The following is an 18,859-nucleotide window of genomic DNA, read 5'->3' on the forward strand; positions in this document are numbered from 1 at the left end:
AAACAGCTGTGGAAAGAAGGAATCTGTTCTGGTTTTGAGATAGAATTTTACTATATAGCCCAGATTGACCTAGAATTTAAGATTCTGCTGCCTCAGCCTCCCGACCGAGTGTTGGGATTCCAGGCATGCACTAATAATTCACGCATCCTGAAAGAGTCTCCATCATACCAGAACTGGACTATCTTAAGAAAACTGGATCCTGTTATTAAAGGATTTGTTTTAACCAGTGTTTGACTGGTTGCTAGAATGAATGCAAACCACTATGATTTCTTCTCAAGGTAGGATTTCAACCAAAAGCAGTGAACAATTTTCCCAGTCCACTGATGTATGCCCAAGATACAGTTTTAAAAAGAAATTATTCCTTTATAACTCACCTAGTGTGAACTAATTCTGAAAATTAACAGATGTGTTCCCAGATTAGAAACACCTTGAAGGAGGCAACTAGTAAAATGATATATGGTATCCAGTAGGCGGTATGAATTTTATCATTAAACCTTTCCAGTGTTTCAGGAGTTTTATCTATTATATACCGTTTGCACACTTAAATATAATCAGTTTACAAGATTATTAACCAGCTCTCTCAAACTCGCGCTCCTCTACCTTTCCCCCCATGGTGATGGACTCTACTGAAATTCAACCAAAGATAAACACTTTCTCTTCCTTAAAACAAAAAACAGTGTTACACATGTTTATTGTAGTACATCCTGTTGAGAGTATTATGAGGAAGTAGATCTGTATTTCTAACGTCCTTTATAATAATGAGCATTTTGTATAAAATAAGTCTTAGCTTTGCTTGATACGGTTACAGAAGCGAAGACAGCTGGAATCAAGAAGAGGAATGCCAAAGGAGAGAGCCCGCTCCACGTGGCTTCCAGAGGAGGAAATCTGTCCCTAGTGAAAGTTCTGATCGAGTCTAGAGCAGATGTGAATCTAAAAGATAATGCAGGTTTGGGTCCCTTTAACTGTCTGTGTTTTTAATTAGAACTCACTGAAATGCTATTTTTTCCTTTGCCCCTAATTTTGATGCTGGCTGATAATTAACTTCGAACTATATTTTTATGCTATATTTTAACTTGGTGAATAATAAGATTTGTCACTGTTTAAATACCTGTCTTATTTGAAACACTTATAAGTGAGAAAATTGAGAAGGGTGCACAGGATGGGGGTAAAGGGGGTTAGTCAGGCTTTTCATTGGCAGCTTTAATCCCATTCCCGACTTGGGAGAAAATGCAAAATGTCCCAGCTTCCTGTCCATTCTTCTCTCCCTGCTCCCTTTATATGACTCCCTCCTTTTCTGTTTTTTCCTTCTTATTCTAAACCTGTTCTAAAAATTGATTTTATGACATTTTGCTTATACATAAAATAATCTTGTGTAAATAATTAAAGATGGGATATGCAAAGGTTTTCTGAGTCTAGTGCCACTTTAAATAGAAATGTAGCAGTGCAAACCTAGGATATGAAGGTTAGATACTGTCAAACCTGAGCTGAAGCAAGTTGAGATGATTAGTAGCATTTACCTTGTTTCTGTTTTGGCACTTCTATCAACAGTATTTAGGAAGAGATTACTTTTTTCCCAAAATGAAGCCTGTGTGTTTTAAAGCAGTACTTTTTAATACTATTTCTTGTTCAATACTTAGAACATGTACATATATTTCAATAGGGTTATTGAATCTACTAACACAAGAGCCCGCTTAAAATAAAGATATTACCTGAATCTCAATAGGTATGGAACAACTTTATTATTTTCTTTTTATCTTTTTCAGGTTGGACACCCCTTCATGAGGCATCTAGTGAGGGATTTACTGATGTAATTATAGAGTTGTTAAAAGCTGGTGCAAATGTCAACTGTGAAAGTATGGATGGGATGCTGCCTTTACATGGTGCTGCTGCAGGGAATCATTTAAAGGTAATTGGGCTTGTCAAATTAGGTTTTTATTTTCTTAGGAAAATGAGTGAAAAAAATGAAGGTATTTTAAAGTGAAAATTAAAGTGATTGCTTATACTAATAAATGATTTTAAAGTCTGCTAAAATTATGCATGAAGACAGAATATTGTATGTGGATTAGAAAATCAGTGACTATTATAGTAAATTATTTTTACATTGCCTATCACATATAGCATGTAGGTCATAAGAAAACATTCTATAATCTTTATTTTTAGTTGTCTAAAGTGATTTCCACAAATGGTCTAATATTAGTGATAATATATATATATATATATATATATATATATATATATATATATATATGTCGCAGGTTTTTTTGTTTGTTTGTTTTTGAGACAGGAATCTTAACATGTAACTGACACTGGCCTCAGACTTAGAATCTTCTGCCTCAGCCTCCTGCATGCCAGGAGGCAGCATGAGCCCCACACCCACCCAAGACATTCTTCTCTAACCTGCATCTTCTCAGTAGTTTCGAGGGGACCGTGTGAAGTGAGTGCTGTTTGGAGGTTTGTTGTCGCGTGCTTTACTTTCCTCTGCCAGGCAGTACAGTAAACATATCACGGGACGTTAAAAGGCCATCGTGTCAGTGACACACTATTTTAAATATTGACCTTAAAACTCAGGAGATGTGTTTCAATGTTTTCTCCTTCAGAATTGCACAGTCCAGGATGCTCTTACCAACTCCACATGTGCCCTTAGGTGAGCCTGCTGTCAGAATGACACTGCTTCCTGCCAGTGTCTTCAGTCCTTCTCTCACCTTCCCCACCCAAATAAAAACATTGTGCACTTTAAAAAAAAGGGGGGGGGGTTGTTTCTGGAAGGTCTTTAATTATTATTATTACTCTGTATGTATGAGTGTTTCGCCTGCGTCTAGTGTGTGTGCACCACATCCATGTAGCATCCCCAGAGGCCAGAAGAGGACGTCAGATCCCCTGGAAGAGGAGCAGCAGACAGTTGCTAGCTGCCATGTTCTTGCTTGCAATCTACCTGGATCTTCAGGAAGAGTAGCAGTGCTTACCCACTGAGTCATCTGTCTCTCCAGCTCCCAAACACAAGAGTTTTACCAGCTTCCTTCCCTTCCTCTCCTCCTCCTCTCCATGTTCCTCCTTTTTCTTTTCTTCTTCTTCTTCTTTTCTCTTTGACAAATCTAGGGGGCAGGGATGATACTATTGCCAAAAGTAACATGGGGGCTGAGGACATGGCTCAGTCAGGAGACAAACGTGCAGGCCTGCGTTCAGTCCCCAGAACCCACGGAAGGAAAAAACAGCCCAGTGTCAGGAAGTGGAAACAGGCAGTTCTCCGGGGCTCAAGACCAGACAGCCTTGCCTAACCTGTAAGCACTGGAGTCCAGTGAGAGACTGTCTCCAAAACAAGGTACAAGACTTCCAAAGGATGGTGTCTGAGGTTGACCTCTGGCCTTCATATTCACATGCATACATGTGCCCTCACAGTCACCCACACATACATATGTACACACACACACACACACGGACACGGACACGGACACACACACGGACACAAATTCTTTGGAACTGTCTTGAGTACTTATTTATATGTTTGTATGTTAAGAGAGCCTAGTGATAGTAAGTTTGTAAAACGCCCCATGCTATTTCAGCCTACGTATATCATAGATTGTTGAATTTAATATTTACAGAGAAGAGATGTGAACTAATGATTAAGATAAGGGCAAGGTAGATAGGCTTCTTTTGGCAGAATTCTTTGGACTTTAGGGTATTTAAAATAACAGAGAAGGAAGAAATTCTCAAGAATATAAGGTTTTACAAGATCTGGCTAGATAGCCTGAAGTAGCTTGAAGCTGTGTTTCCTTGCCTCAGCCAATCAAATGCTGGAGTTGCAAGGGTGTGCTGCCATGTCAGAGTGATCTGTTTATTTTTAAATGCTGGGTATTATGCCATTGCACATGTGTGTGAATGTATATGAATATGAAAATATGTGTGTCTGATTTCCTGTGTCCATCAACAGACATGGGTTCTTTACATATATCTCCTTCATTATGAATTATGTTGCATGTCTCTGGGACCTCTGAAGTGGTAGCTTTACTCCATTCATATATATGTAGTGATGGAATTGATATATTAGGTTTGTCTTAATTTTCTGAGGAAACTCTGAACTCTGAAATTGCTATACTAATTTATATGCCCATCAGCAATATACAGGTGTTCTCTGTATTTTCACACTGGTGATACATTATCTTTTGACATTCTGAAAGCAGTGGTGGTGTGATAAAATAAATCTGGAAGTGATTCCTTCTCTTCAATTTTTGGTAGATCTTGTGAAGGATTGGCCTTTATCCTTTTTTAAAGGTTTTATAGAATAGTAGTGAGGCAATTGGTCCTAAGCATTGTTTTCCTTTTTTTTTTTTTTTTGTTTGTTTTTTGAGACAGGGTTTCTCTGTGTTGTTTTGGTGACTGTTCTAGATCTCACTCTGTACATCAGGGCTAACCTCAAACTCACAGAGAACCCCCTGACTCTGCCTCCCAAATGCTGGGATTAAAGGTGTGTGCCACCACTGCCTAGCAAGCTTTCTTTTAAGGGAACAGTTTTTATCATTAACTTAATATCTTTTTACTTTGTCAGAGTGTTGAGGTTTTTGATTTTCATGAACTGATTTTGGTATATTATATGTCTTGTAATCAAACCTACTTCTTCCAGCTTATTCAATTAGCATATAAGTGGACATAATAGTTTCTTATGAACATTTTATTTCTGTGATATCAGTTGTATTATCTCCTTTTTCACGTCTTATGTTACCTATTTTGATGCAAAACACAGCTTTTACTCCAGTTTATTCAGAATCAAATATATATGACCATGCAACTGAAGCATGGATTCAGTTTGCCACAAATAACATGTTACATTATGTAAGTAGTTACATGAACTCTTATAGTCACAGAATAAAACCATAAGCCAAAGCATTTACCAAATACAATGCTGGGGACATTAGATTGGTGGGTTATAACTAAATGAGGAAAACTCTGCTATGAGGTTTAAATATTATCTGATGACATTCTCAGCCCTGGGGCTGGTAGAAATTAGTGGCTGCCTAACAGTACATTACAAGTGTTTTACCAGACTGTCAAAAAGATGTTAGTCAATGTAATATACATATACATATACATATACATATACACACACACACACATATATAATGCATGTGTAAGTTTCCCGTGAAACACAGTGCAATGCACAATGAATATATACAGTGAAAAAGGGATGTTAGCTGGGATACAGGTGAATGGTCAATTTGAAGGAACTGAAGGTAGACCAATACAGTTTTATCTCTGAATCTGCAACATTCTCATTCTCCAAGACCATGGAATTCCATCAGTCTGTTAGCCTTATAGGAAGGATCTTCAACATAGGCATGGCTTTTTTTCTAGGAACTTCAATTCACATGTACTTCAGCTTGCCAATTTTGTTAGTATTAAAACAGAACAAAATACTGTTTTTTTCTGAACATTTTTGTTTTTCCTCTCATCTTGGTTTTCCTTGTGTTCTGGGTTTTTGTTGTTGTTATTTCTGTTAATTTGGGGACTAGTTTGTTCTTTTATTTCTAGTTCCCTGATGTGTAAACTTAGTTTATTTAAACTACTTTCTTTTCAAGATAGATGTTTATTGCTGTATTCTTTCCTTCTTAAGTCTGTTTTTACTTGTTTCTCAATTTTTGGTAATTTTGTATCATTTTTCATTTTTCTCATGTTGCATTAATTTCCCTATTTTTGGCACATTGGCTACTCAGAAAATTACTATTTAATTTTCACATATTGTACATTTTATATTTTCCTTTTTCCCCTTGAGACAGGGTCTCACTATATTGTCTTGGCTGGCCTTGAACTCATGGAGGTCCCCTTGCTTCTGCTCCAAGTGCTGGGATTAAAAGTGTGTGCCACTATACCGGGCCTTTCTTTTCTTTCTTTCTTTTTTTTTTTTTGGTTTTTCGAGACAGGGTTTCTTTGTGTAGCTTTGTGCCTTTCCTGGATCTCACTCTGTAGACCAGGCTGGCCTCCAACTCACAGAGATCCACCTGCCTCTGCCTCCAGAGTGCTGGGATTAAAGGTGTGCGCCACCACCGCCTGGCTTCGGTTTTTTTTTTGTTGTTGTTGTTGTTGTTGTTGTTGTTTGTTTGTTTTGGTTTTAGGGTTTTTTTTGTTATTTTAGTTTCATGTTGTGGTTGAAAATAATAGTTGAGATGATACAAGAATTTCTCAATCTTAAATTTCTCAGCATTCGTTTTGTAGTCTAATATATTATCTATTCTGGAGAATGTTTTTATGTTTTAGGTAAAAATATATATTTTGCTCCTTTGGGCTAAATATTTTATTTATTATTGGCCCAATAGGTCAATTTGATGTAAGGTGTAGTTCAGGTCTGCTGTTCCCTTTTTCATTTATGTCAACACGATCCATTCATTATTGATAATGAGGTCTTGATGTCTACTCTTATTAGCATGTTGCTATCAGTTTGCTAATACTTGCTTTATGTATGTGCTGTAATGTCGCGTTTATCCCTACAACTCCAACAGGCTGTCATTCTATCCTTTGATCTCTTGCCACAGTTGCTTTCTTTAAACTATTTATTTGTTATTTCAAATACAAGTACAGCTGCTCTTGTCAGCTTTGACTTTCATTTCCAGGGACACTTTTGCCATCTCTTCACTTTTAGCCCAGGACATAAAAAGGCTTACAGTTAAAATGAAGTTTTTTAAATCTGTTTTCCCACTCTGTATCTTGTGTTGGATAATTTGTTCTATTTATGCTTAAACCAGCTATTTATAAGTAAGATCTCATTATTGACGTTTTGGTTTTGGTTTTGTTATTTCTGGCTGTTTTGAAGTTTTTCCTTTTTTCTCTTTCTGTATGATTTGGTGATTTTATCTAATGGTATAATTTGATTAACCTCACATTCTCTTTTGGTTTTCTACCAGAAATTCTTGCTTTGTAACTATTTGGGGCTTGCATTTAAAAAATTAATCTTTGTTTTATGATGATGATAAGTTAATTTTAGTTATATAAATACATAATATTTTCCTGACCAAAAAGAATATATGGTTTTGAAATGGAAGAAAGCAAACAGAAAGAATCATTAAAATGATAAATTTATTGGTTATTGTACAAGGAAAAGGTCAGTTAATGCTAAGCCATATAAATAAATATCCACATTTTATAGTGAAGAAATCAAATTTTTAGACTATTATCTTAAAAAAATACTGCATTTAAAAAGTTAATTCTATTATTTGTGTTAGACAACTGGAGATTGATTTAAAAAGACTTCTAGAACCTGTTATATAGTCGTTTATCACATCATTATAATAAGGATATACCTATGGTTCATAGAAGAAAAAGATGGAATGTGGAGGTATCTATGAGGGAATTGTTTTATGTTCTGTTCTTCACAAGACACCACACAAGAACTTATTTATCAACAGTGGAAAAACTATGAATATAAATGTAGTGTTTCTGCTTAGGGAAGCTATTCAGGCGACTCACTACACAGTATTTTTATTTTAGGTAACCTGTTCACATATATCAAAAATTAATACTCACAGAATCATCAACTCTATTGGTGTGTGTGTGTGTGTGTGTGTGTGTGTGTGTGTGTGTGTGTGTGTGTGTGTGTAGGTGCATGTATGTGCATATGGGTCCCAGAGGTCGACAGTAGGTTTCTTGCTCAGTCACTCTCCATTTTGAGACAGGTTCTATCAGTGGACCTTGTATTTACTGACTGAGATGAACTAGCTTTCAAGCATAAAACAGGAATCTTTATGACCACCCCTTTTTGAGATTTCCTTTATTTTATGTGTGTTAGTGCTTTGCCTTGCCTGTGTGTCTGTGTATCATATACCTGCAATGCCCATGGTGGCCAGACGAGGGCATCAAATCTTCTAGAATTGGAGTTAACAGTTAGTTATAGATCTTCCTTTTCTTTTGTTGGTTGTGAGCCTAGACTTCAGCAGCTGAGCCATCTCTCCATCCTTATCCTAATTTTTTTAGACAATTAATATGGAACACAAACCTTTGAAATAAGCAAGGGCTAAAATAATTCATTTCCTATATTATTGCATTAAAAATATTGAAGTATGAGACTGAATAGATGGTTCTATATTAAGAGCACTGGCTACACCTTCTAAAGGACCTGGGTCCCCACATGGCAGCTCACAGCCATCTGTAACTCCAGTTCCATGGGATCAGATGCCCTCTATGGCCTCTGAGGGCACTGCATGCATATGGTACATAGATATAGCAAAATACTAGTACATATCAAAAAATAATATGCAGCAAAACACCCATATGTGTACAATAAAATAATTTTTAATGTTAGTAATTGTTAAAATAATCTAGAAGAAAGATTATACTTAAAGGAAATTCAGATTTATAAAAGAATGATAATTTTACATGTGATAATGTAGATTAAAAAATAATTTTTTTACTTTATAAATATCCCTAAAAGAAAAATTAAATGCTTGGAATAGAATAATACTGCACTGTAGAACTAATGTATTCAAATAAAATGAAAGATAAAAGTAGCCAAAATAAATAGGTAGTGATAAATTGAAATAGTCTATTATAACATTCATATAATAAAGGAAATGATTTACTATTTGAAGACAGGGGTGACAACTTAAAAAGATCTTATTGGAAAAGCACCAAGGCGTGGTGGCTTCTGCCCCCTTCATCAAGCTGTTCGGAGAGGAGGAGGAAGGGAAGAGATGCTTGCAGTAGCAGCAGGAGGCGGGCAGTGCTGCCCTTGTTTGTGCTGGTGTGTGGTATAGACCGCTCTGCAGCACCACCACGTGATTTGTTCCCCCTCAGCTAGACCGTCGGAAACACAGAAGCAGCCAGACTTGCTAATTATGATTTCCAGTGTAAACGATCCAATCACTGACAGCTTTCTGTCACTGTCACAAATACTTGAAATAAATTGTCTTATACAGAGAAAACCTTTTTTGGTTTATGGTATCAGAGATTTTAGTCTGCAACTGATTGGCCTTACTGCTTTAGGCCTGTGCTGTATAGAATAGTAGCAGAAAGCACATGGATAAGCAAAGCAAAAGAGAGGAAAAGACATATTGTGTATGTTCCCAGTGACTGCAGGACTTCCTACCAGTACTGGAGTTTCTGCTACCTCTCAATGCCGAGGTAAGAAAGCCTTTAACACATGAGTCTTTAGGGAACATTCCACATGTAAACCATCGCACCACTTCAGTGAGATGGTAGGAAATTGCAGATTGGATAAAGAAGCAAAACCTAACTAAATGTGGTCTGTAAGAAGCTTACTTCAGTTATAAAGACACAGATGGGACCAAAGCAAAATTATAGGAAAGATACACTCCACAAATAGTAAAAGAAGTCATGGCTCTGGCAACATGTGACAAAGTAGATTTCAAAGCAAGTGCTATTACTAGGATATAGACGTTTCATAATGATAAGAGAATGATTTACCAAGAAGATATTACAGTTCTCAAAGCATGTGACACAAAAGTTAAGTTACAGGTACGTGAAGAAAACCCGACAGAATTGAAATACATAGTCATAGCTGGAGACTGCAATTCTTCTAATAAATGATTTGGATATAGAAATTTTGAACATTTCAACTTAGTTATCTATTTGATATTTATTGATGATGTCATCATTTGTGACACTGCATTCTTTTTGAGTGCTCAGAATATTCACTAATATAGACCATAGATGCAGATCATGAAATTAGTTTTAATAAGTTTAAAAGACTTTAAATCATGCAATTTATGTTCTCTAATCAAAATGAAATGCAAGTATGTACTAATGATTTTTCTATTGCTGTAATAAAACACCATGACCCCAAAGAAACTTAGAGGAGAATAGAGTTCATTTGGGCTCCAGGTTTCAGGGGATTTAGTACAGCATTGCAGGGAAGGCATGGTGGCTGAACAGGAATCCAGCTGTCCACAGTTTAGTCTACACCAGAAGAGGGGCAAGGCTATCAGCCCTCAGTGCTCCAGCCCTAGTGGCATACTTCCTCCAGCCAAGCTCCACCTCCTAATGATGCTGACCACCTGGGGATCAAGTGTTCAAATGCATGAGCATGCGGGGGACATTTGTCATTCCATCCACCACACAGTCTTGATAAAGGCTGTAAGCTTTTCAAATATTTAGGAATTTAAACATATGCTTCTAAATAACCTGTAGTACACAGAGTAAATGGCAGAGGATTCATAAACTATTTTACTGACTTAACACAATATATAAAAATTACATGATGTAACTTGTAGGCGGAGTTTTTTGTCAGGACCGCAATCAGCTCTGTTCTGCCAGCCGCTTCCCAAACAACCATTCAGAAGCTTAATATTAATTATAAATACTTGGCCAATAACTCAGGCTTATTACTAACTAGCTCTTACAATTAATTACTTAATTGTCCTCCATTTCTATTAATCTACATCTTTAGATTCCTGTTTGCACATTTTTAAAAGCCTTTCATTGTATAAAAATTAACTTAAAATAGGTCATAAGCTAAATGAAAGTTAATTAAGACAACCTCCTTAAAAAAAAAAACAGAAGAAAATTTGATTTTCAGATAGGCAAATATATCTTAAATAGGCATGAGCTTTAATGACTGACTCTGGTAAGTTAGACTATGAAAATTAAAAACATTCTTCAAAGACATGAGCAAAATTGAAGAACAAGACTCTCAGATTAGGAGAAGCTATATTTTCTAAGTCATATTTACAATAAATAGTAATTTCTGCTGGCTCAGTGACTTCTGTCTTCTTCGCCTCTATCTGTATAAGCAGAAAGATAAAGACCTATTGTCACATAGTGTGCCTCCATTTTACCCAAATTCTGACCATATTTTTACCATCAGATGTTCCTCATGGTTTAAGTTACTGGCTTCTCTGTGCAAGCAGGATCGCTGGCTGTTGGACAGCTTGACTCATACTTAATCTCATTGTTAGCTATTCTTAATTTTGGTCAATTACAGACTTAATTATAACACACAACTTCTTTCAGATTGCTTATTTTATTTTCTGTGTGCCTGAGTGTATCTGTGTAGCACATGTATGAGCCTGTGGACGTCAGATGGATCCCCTGGAGCTAGAGCTACAGACACTTGTGAGCCACCATGCTAACATGCAACTTTTTGTTTTAGTTTAGTTTAATTTTTATTACATTCTTTTATTTATGTGTGGGCACTTGTAGGGTACTTACGGCATGTGCAGAAATCCAAGGGCAACCTGTGGGAGTAGATGCCACGCATCAAACTCAGGTCATCAGGCTTGGCAGCAAGCACCTTTCGGCACTGAGCCAACTCTCTAGCCCCTCTAACACTCAACTTTGAGTTACTTAGAGTAACCTTATTTGTATTAGAAATGCTTTCTCCCCAAAGGTCACAACCTCTTTGACTTGTTAAGTACCACCTCCATCTTTGATATCTTGTGATCATAATTATCTGGAAACATTTCTATAGGGAGAATTTTAGAATTGGGTATTAGGTTGGTAGTTTAATTCACCTTAATGCTCGTCCAAATGGAATTTCATTAAAGGACATTGAATTGGTAACTTGCAGTCGAGTTTGTACTATAATGTAGTCCTGAAGCAAAGCTTCCCATCTTCTTTACTCTGTCCTCCAGCACATCGGGAAGAACGGGAGGACGGTATCAGAGACTCCACATTTGCATACAAGTGACTGAATCTGCAGTATAAATCTGTGCTGTCCAGTACAGTAGCTGTGAGCTACATTTTGCTATTTGAATTAGAATTAATTTAATAAAGAATGCTATTACTTGGTCATATTCACTGTGTTTCAGATACTCATCAGGGCATATATTGTTTGCAGCTACTTTTTGGGAACAGAGAAAGTACAATTCTGAGCAGAAGTGATCTAAAGTGGTATTACCTGTGCTCACCTCTTTACTGCAAGGAAGCAGCGTATCGTGTTTAATACTATTGTTTGTGTTTTCCTGTGAGGGCCAGCCAAGCCCAATCAAAGTTACAGTGACCATATCAAATGTAATTGAAATGTTTTGTGTCAATACCGTGAAGATATGTGCTTGGTGGTGGTGTCTTAAGATGAAAGCAGATATATGTAGGCATAACTGAAAATTTACCTTTCAGGCTGCTGAGATACTCCTAGAACATGGAGCAAACCCTAATCAGAAAGATCAGAAACAGAGGACTGCTTTGGAGGAGGCAGATGATGAAAAAATGAAAGAACTACTGAAATCTTACGGTGCTGTGGAGACCAGAAGTGGAGATGAGATGGGCTCTGCAGTGACCGGTATGCACGTCAGCATCACTTCCTATTTCAGACCGGTGTCTAGCTCTGCTTAGCAAAATGAAATCTGCATATATAGTGTTTCCCTCGCTTCCTTAAACTTAAATATCCGTTATTTATTTCTAGAAATTAGTATTCTAGAGTTTGATTTAGAGGTGGAAAGATGGCTCAACAGTTAAAAGTACTGGATGCTCTTCCAAAGGACCCAGTTTGATTCCCAGCACTCACATGATGGCTGACAACCATCTATAACTCCAGTTCCAGGGTCTCTGGTGCTGTCTTCTGGCCTCTGTAGACTACATACATGTAAGCAAAACACCCATACATATAAAATAAAAATAAATAAATCTCTAAAAATAAGTAGAATTTATAAATCATTTATTACTATTAGTTTTTCCTTCCCTACTTTCCTTTTAAATTTTTAGTTCAAAGGATGCTATTTTATTAATATTGTCATAGTATTATATCAAGTTTTTTCTTGGTTTTTAAATTTCTATACAAATTTTCCCTGAGGGGCAGTGCAGTTAGGCATTTGTCTCATGCCTGAATTTTATAGTCCTTTTGGAAGGTCAGTCTCTAGGTTTACAATCACTTCTGTGGCACACTGGATGCTTACATTTGTTGTTACTGGTCTTCTAGAAAGAGTATCTTGGAAATGTCATCAGAAACCACCTATTTGGATGTCTCTGGGACTTGCTGGAGGTTGTGTACTTCTGTATCCTTACACGTTATTATTCAGGAAGACACCCAACTGCCCCTTGAACACAGCCTAGCAATGCAGAACACTAGAGCATCAGCTGTTCGTCTTAGGGTTGCTTGGCTAACTGGAAGCTGCAGTTTGTAGCCTATACACCAAGGAAAAGGATCAACACATAGTGCTTGCTATGGGAGAGACCCAAATCCAAATTGGTTCCTACAGAATGTGTCCCACTCCCGCACCATCATAAAGCTAGAAAACATGCAAGTCAAAATATTATTAAGTCTGAACTATCTATTTCTGGAAGAAGCAATAATAGACAAGTGATAAAATTATAATTTATTGATAAAATAACAAAGGATAATGGGCAGCTGTTAACATTTTTAGTATCCAAACAGTATAAACTAGTAGTGTTCAATTCTGGGAGAAATTGGAGATTTAAGAACTAGTGTGTGTGTGTGTGTGTGTGTGTGTGTGTGTGTGTGTGTGTGTGTGTGTGTGTGTATAGAGAGAGAGAGGATTGAAGGGTAAATAGAACTTAAATGTGGGGAAAGGAATTCAGTGAAGAACCCTGTGGTACAGGACGGTGTGAGCAATGTGTGAGTGCTAGAGGCACAGGGCAGATGAGCTTGGTGTGTGCTATGTGAGAAAGGAGCAGTAGAGTATTTGAATGAAAGGCAGATTTATTCTGTCATCAAATCTTACACATTCAAAATTATGCCTTCCATAGATAAGCCTTTTCTTCCACAATTTCCATCCCCAGGACCTGGTGTTCATAAGTGTAGTGTTGGGGATTGAGCCCAGGGATTATGCATGTGTATGTGAGGAAAGCGCTTATTACTAAATTGTGTTACCAACTTCATATGATGCTATTGTATCGGAATTACTGGAATGAAACACACACCAACTGTTAAACATTAACCTCCCTACCTTTGTTATGAGATAGACAATTGAAACCAAGCTGCTGATTTACTTGTAGAAGTGCCAGAAAAGGGTGACATTACATCAAAGTCCTTGCAGCTAAGATTTCATTACGTTAAAATTTGTAATAATTCCTGAACTTTTTAGATTTATAATAAAAAGAATATTTCAAGAAAATGTATAGCTAGGTAAAAATTTATGGAGTTATTTTTGCAATACTTTTCTCTGTATAAAGTGTTGAAAGAGAATTGTTTTTCCTTTTCCTCATGATTGAACTTTGACTCAGAAGAGACTCAGTAATGTATCTGCTCTTGCTGTGGAGAATTCAGGAGTGAGAACATGTCTTCCCTAGCCTAACATACTTCTCACCAACTATTGGTTTTCAAGGGCAGATGATTCTCTGATGTGATTGGTTAAGACAAAGAATATACACTATGTAATGATTTATTAGTGATCTAGATCATATGAAGGTCAAGGTTGGGACTACTAAAACTCTTCTCTATCTTGGGGCCTCAGTGTGTTTTCTCTCCCTTTCTACAGCCATACCTGAAGATTCAGGCTGAGCTCAGCATACTGGGGAACCTTGGCGTTTGGAGACATTGGGACTCTGCTGTAAAGTGCTTTCTCTGTCCCTGTGTCTACTGTTTCTCGAGTGTATACTTCTTGGTCAGGTTCCCAGAGGAATGAAGCACATACAGCAAGTGGAGCATAGGGCAAAAGGAACCCATGACAGGAAAGAGCCCAAGAGCCTACAGAGCAATGAATCAGAGTAGTTAGAAGCATGGACTTAGATTCAGAGGACATCTACTTACAGTAACTAACTCTGATATTGGGAAATTTCCTGAGCCTCTCCGACATTTCACATCTGTAAGATTTCTAACAAACTACCTATTTCAGAGGGTTCATGTGAATATTTGAATATTTAATAGGATGATGCACTAGAAAATAATCTATATGTGATAAGTGCTCATAAAATGTTGCCATAGTTAATAATAATGGGAAGCTACCTAACATTAAGACAATAATTGTAGCCTTAATTTATCCTTTTCATCCTTATCACAATTAAAACTGGTAAAAGAACATTTTGAACACTCTTATTTTCTAACTTTATTTTTAAAAGTAAAACGTCCTGCTCTCCGACCAAAAAGATGTAAGCCATGTACTTGTGACGATGAAAAAACAATTGATCCTCCTTCGCCCTTACATAAAGCAAAGAGAAGTGAAGGCCTTCCTGTGGTAAGTGACACTGAAGTTCTTTCATTCTTCAGCCTAGAAAATACGATTCCTTCAACTAGTCAGCCATTGGACATAGGCAGCAGTCTTTCCATTTTTATTTTTTTTTTTGGGGGGGGTTTTCGAGACAGGGTTTCTCTGTGTAGCTTTGCGCCTTTCCTGGAACTCACTTTGGAGACCAGGCTGGCCTCGAACTCACAGAGATCCGCCTGGCTCTGCCTCCCGAGTGCTGGGATTAAAGGCGTGCGCCACCACCGCCCGGCAGTCTTTCCATTTTTAAGGACACAGATTGAACGTGGGTTTTTTATAACATCAATTGAACAGATGGGTTAAGAAGATACACTCTGATTAACTCTGTTGTCTGCACTGACTAGGGAAGTATAAATAAGCTGCTGTCCTTTCCACCCTGCTTGGCTGTTTGACTACTTCTTTGCCCACAGAAAGTGCTACTATCCATTGTTTGATCATTCACTCCCCAAACTGTCTATGATATGTACTTTATAGAAGACTCCAGATCCTGATAGAGAATGAGAAAGCTACCTGGCTTAACTGCCTTGCCTTATAATGTTAGAGTTTGCTGTGAAAACCATTATATAAAGGTAGAAGTTTACAAAAATAACCTAGCCATTGCTCAATAAATTATATTTATAGATAGATAGACTGATTTAATAAGACTGATATTTTTAGTTAAAAACCACTAAGTTCATTAGACATAAACTTAAGTAAGGTACCATCTTCAATATTATTTTGAATACAGCTTAGTCCATTGTGTTGAAGATTGAGTATATCTACAATATAAGCAAGACAGGAAAGTCTTGCACAGATAATATCCTAAAGTAGATGTTTAGCCTGGGCACAAGTTTAGGTCTTCTGTTTGCTTCTGTAATTATAAACACTTCACCATATAAAGAGATAGGCCTTGGGCTTTTTGTTTATTTGTTTTGCAGTTTCCTATTTTATAGTTTTACTGTGATGCATTTAATAAATGGCAGTGCCAAGATTGTTTTACCCTGTCTAAAAAGACAGCCCACTGGGTAAAGCCACTTGCCACCAAGCCTGACAACTTGAGTTCCATCCCTAAATCCACATGGTAGAAAGAAAGAACCAGCCGGGCGGTGGTGGCGCACGCCTTTAATCCCAGCACTCGGGAGGCAGAGGCAGGCGGATCTCTGTGAGTTCGAGGCCAGCCTGGTCTCCAAAGAGAGTTCCAGGAAAGGCTACATAGAGAAACCCTGTCTCGGAAAAAAAAAAAAAAAAAAAAGAAAGAAAGAACCAACTCACAAAAGTTGTCTTCTGACTTCCACGCATATGTGTGTGTGCACACACATAAATAAATAAATAAATAAATAAATAAATAAAGTGTATAGTAATTAAAATTTTTTCTAGAAATTACCAAATAATTTTATTGTGTGTATTTTCCACATTCCTTGTAAACACCACAGTAAAAAATTGGAGCAGTATACTTCAGAAGGCTTTGACATACAATTAAAATAATAAATATATATTGAGAATTTATGAAAAGATGAATAATATGAACAGCATATTAGTCACTTGTGCTAACAGTTATGTATGCAGGATTTTGGAAATCATACACAAAAATAAAAAACATGTTCCTACTTATAAGAACTAATGAGAAAATGTTTTGTAAAGGCATTATGTGGCTCTGAAATTATTAACTTACCAAAAGTTAAGTCAGTATGGATTATGTCAGGCAGAGGTTTTATGTATGAGATGGATTTTATAGAACAATAATAACCAATTTTTTTGAGCTCTTAGTTTATAATAATGTTGTTCTTAACATTTGACATGAATATATCCTCTCAGCTCAGGTATAAGAGGAAGAGCAACCTGCTGCAGTCAGTCAGCTGGGAAGAAGTGAGGCCAGGAGCACACACAGGCAGGCTGGCTCTGGAGCCCACCCACTTTGTGGTTCTAACAAGAGGGGACCAGGAGCACACACAGGCAGGCTGGCTCTGGAGCCCACTTCGTGGTTCTTACAAGAGAGAGAGGGAGCAGGCAGAGTGAGCTGAGTGCATTTCAGGGAGGGAAATTCATGTCACCGCAGGCACAGAGTAGGAGAGTTAAACCCCTTTCTTAGGCTTTTTGAGAATAGTGTGTCATCTGTCTAGGACTGTGGGAGGGATTTTGATACTGTGTAGTGCCAGTGACGAAGTCTTGAAGTGGACTTGTTGTGTGTATGATCATGAAATAGTATGTGTTGGGGTTTTTCCTCCTCCCATATCTATAATTTTAAATGAAGTCAGAAATGGTAATTCCTTGTATGGTTACTCCTTTTCTTCTGTTTTTCAGTAGATCCACTGCATAAATCAAGATATATCTAAATGTGTTTTTCATGTCTTCAACATTCATTCATTTAAGGTTACATAAAACATGAGAACAAGGAGAGATGAGCTTTTAAGCTACATATTATTTGTATTTGTCAGACTATCAGAAAGCATATCTTCCCTCTTATAGTGGAATTCCTAATGTTTTTATCTGGCAGCATCAGACCATCAGTGCTATTCTACAAGATATAGAAGAAAAACAAGAAAACTTATTGAAGTTTGAAATAAGAAACTCTGAAGATGCAGGTAAATATCCACTTCTTATTTGAAAGTTCATAACAGCTGAAAGTGTGAACTCTGTGTGAGTGTGTGTGTATGAGTGTGTGAGTGTATGTATGTGAATGTGAGTGTGTGTGTGTGTGTGTGTGTGTGTGTGTGTGTGTGTGTGTGTGTGTGTGTGTTCGGGCAGGCATAGGCCATGGCACATGTATGGAGATCAGAAGACAGCCTCAGACATTTTTTCCTCATCTTCTATCTTGTTTGAGGCAAGGTCTCTTTGTGGTTTGCCACTGAGCTACGTCCACCAGGCTAGTGACCCATGAGCTTCCTGGTTTCTCCTGTCTCCACCTCTCATCTCTCCTGAGGTGTACTAGAATTATAGACACACAACCGCACCTGGCCTTACGTGGATTCTCGGGACTTGAACTTGGTTCTTCACATGGCAGGTGCTCTTACCCACAGAGCCATTTCTCCAGCCCCACACAGACTTTGTAAAAAATATGACAGTACTTAAGGTGCTACAGATTATAAAAAAGTCAATAATACATACAAGTAGTTTATGAAATTTTTGACAGACATTTCTATGCAAAGTCAAAATAGCATGCATCATGTGAGAGACATTTCGAACCCTAACAAGAAGTAAGCAACCACTAAGGATATGTTCAGATGGAGGTGTGGCTTTAACCCAGGGGTCAGGATTGTTGAGCTTGTTGCTCTTTGAATGCTGTCCTAGCTTTCCTATTGCTGTGATGAAAACATGCTTATCCCCTCCAGTATTGTCTCTGATAAGTAAGCACACCGTATCAATTACATGTGAAATATCTTTATGTTCTTTCTTACAGCAACAGGCTGCATTATGCTACTGTGGTGTTATTTTTAATATCTGAAATTGAAAATTCAGTTAGAAAACCCAATGTGAAGGGTATGTGTATGATTTAAATGTCTTTAATAAACAATGTCAAATCTATTAAGCAAACTTATATCTAAATTTTTAATGATTTCACACATTTTACCACGTTGTTAGCATATGCATCACCCCAAAACTAAACTAATTCTTCATTATAATATTAGAGAGATAGAAACTCCCCTGGGGACACTGGCCCTAGACTTTTCCAGCCATTTTGGTTTGCACAGGGAGACCCTGTGAACCTCAAACATCCAACTAATCGTTTTCTTAAGTTTGGTTAGCTAGGAAGAAAAGGGGCAGCAATTCCAGAAATATTAGCAAAG

The 18,859-nt window shown here is 37.3% G+C and overlaps 1 protein-coding gene across 5 annotated transcripts in view; it reads left to right on the top strand.

The window, feature by feature from the left end:
- Window positions 1-18,859, top strand: part of Ankrd31 (ankyrin repeat domain 31) — a 165,435-nt gene that overhangs the window by 92,010 nt on the left and 54,566 nt on the right. For all 5 annotated transcript variants that reach the window (XM_042261661.2, XM_042261660.2, XM_042261664.2 and 2 more), the window contains 5 exons: window positions 809-946; window positions 1,764-1,906; window positions 12,055-12,217; window positions 14,953-15,068; window positions 17,569-17,656. In XM_042261661.2, coding sequence (XP_042117595.2) covers window positions 809-946; window positions 1,764-1,906; window positions 12,055-12,217; window positions 14,953-15,068; window positions 17,569-17,656 — 648 coding nt within the window. The remainder of the gene's footprint in view (window positions 1-808; window positions 947-1,763; window positions 1,907-12,054; window positions 12,218-14,952; window positions 15,069-17,568; window positions 17,657-18,859) is intronic.

This window comes from Peromyscus maniculatus, chromosome 15, assembly GCF_049852395.1.
Source record: "Peromyscus maniculatus bairdii isolate BWxNUB_F1_BW_parent chromosome 15, HU_Pman_BW_mat_3.1, whole genome shotgun sequence".
NCBI classification, from domain to species: domain Eukaryota; kingdom Metazoa; phylum Chordata; class Mammalia; order Rodentia; family Cricetidae; genus Peromyscus; species Peromyscus maniculatus.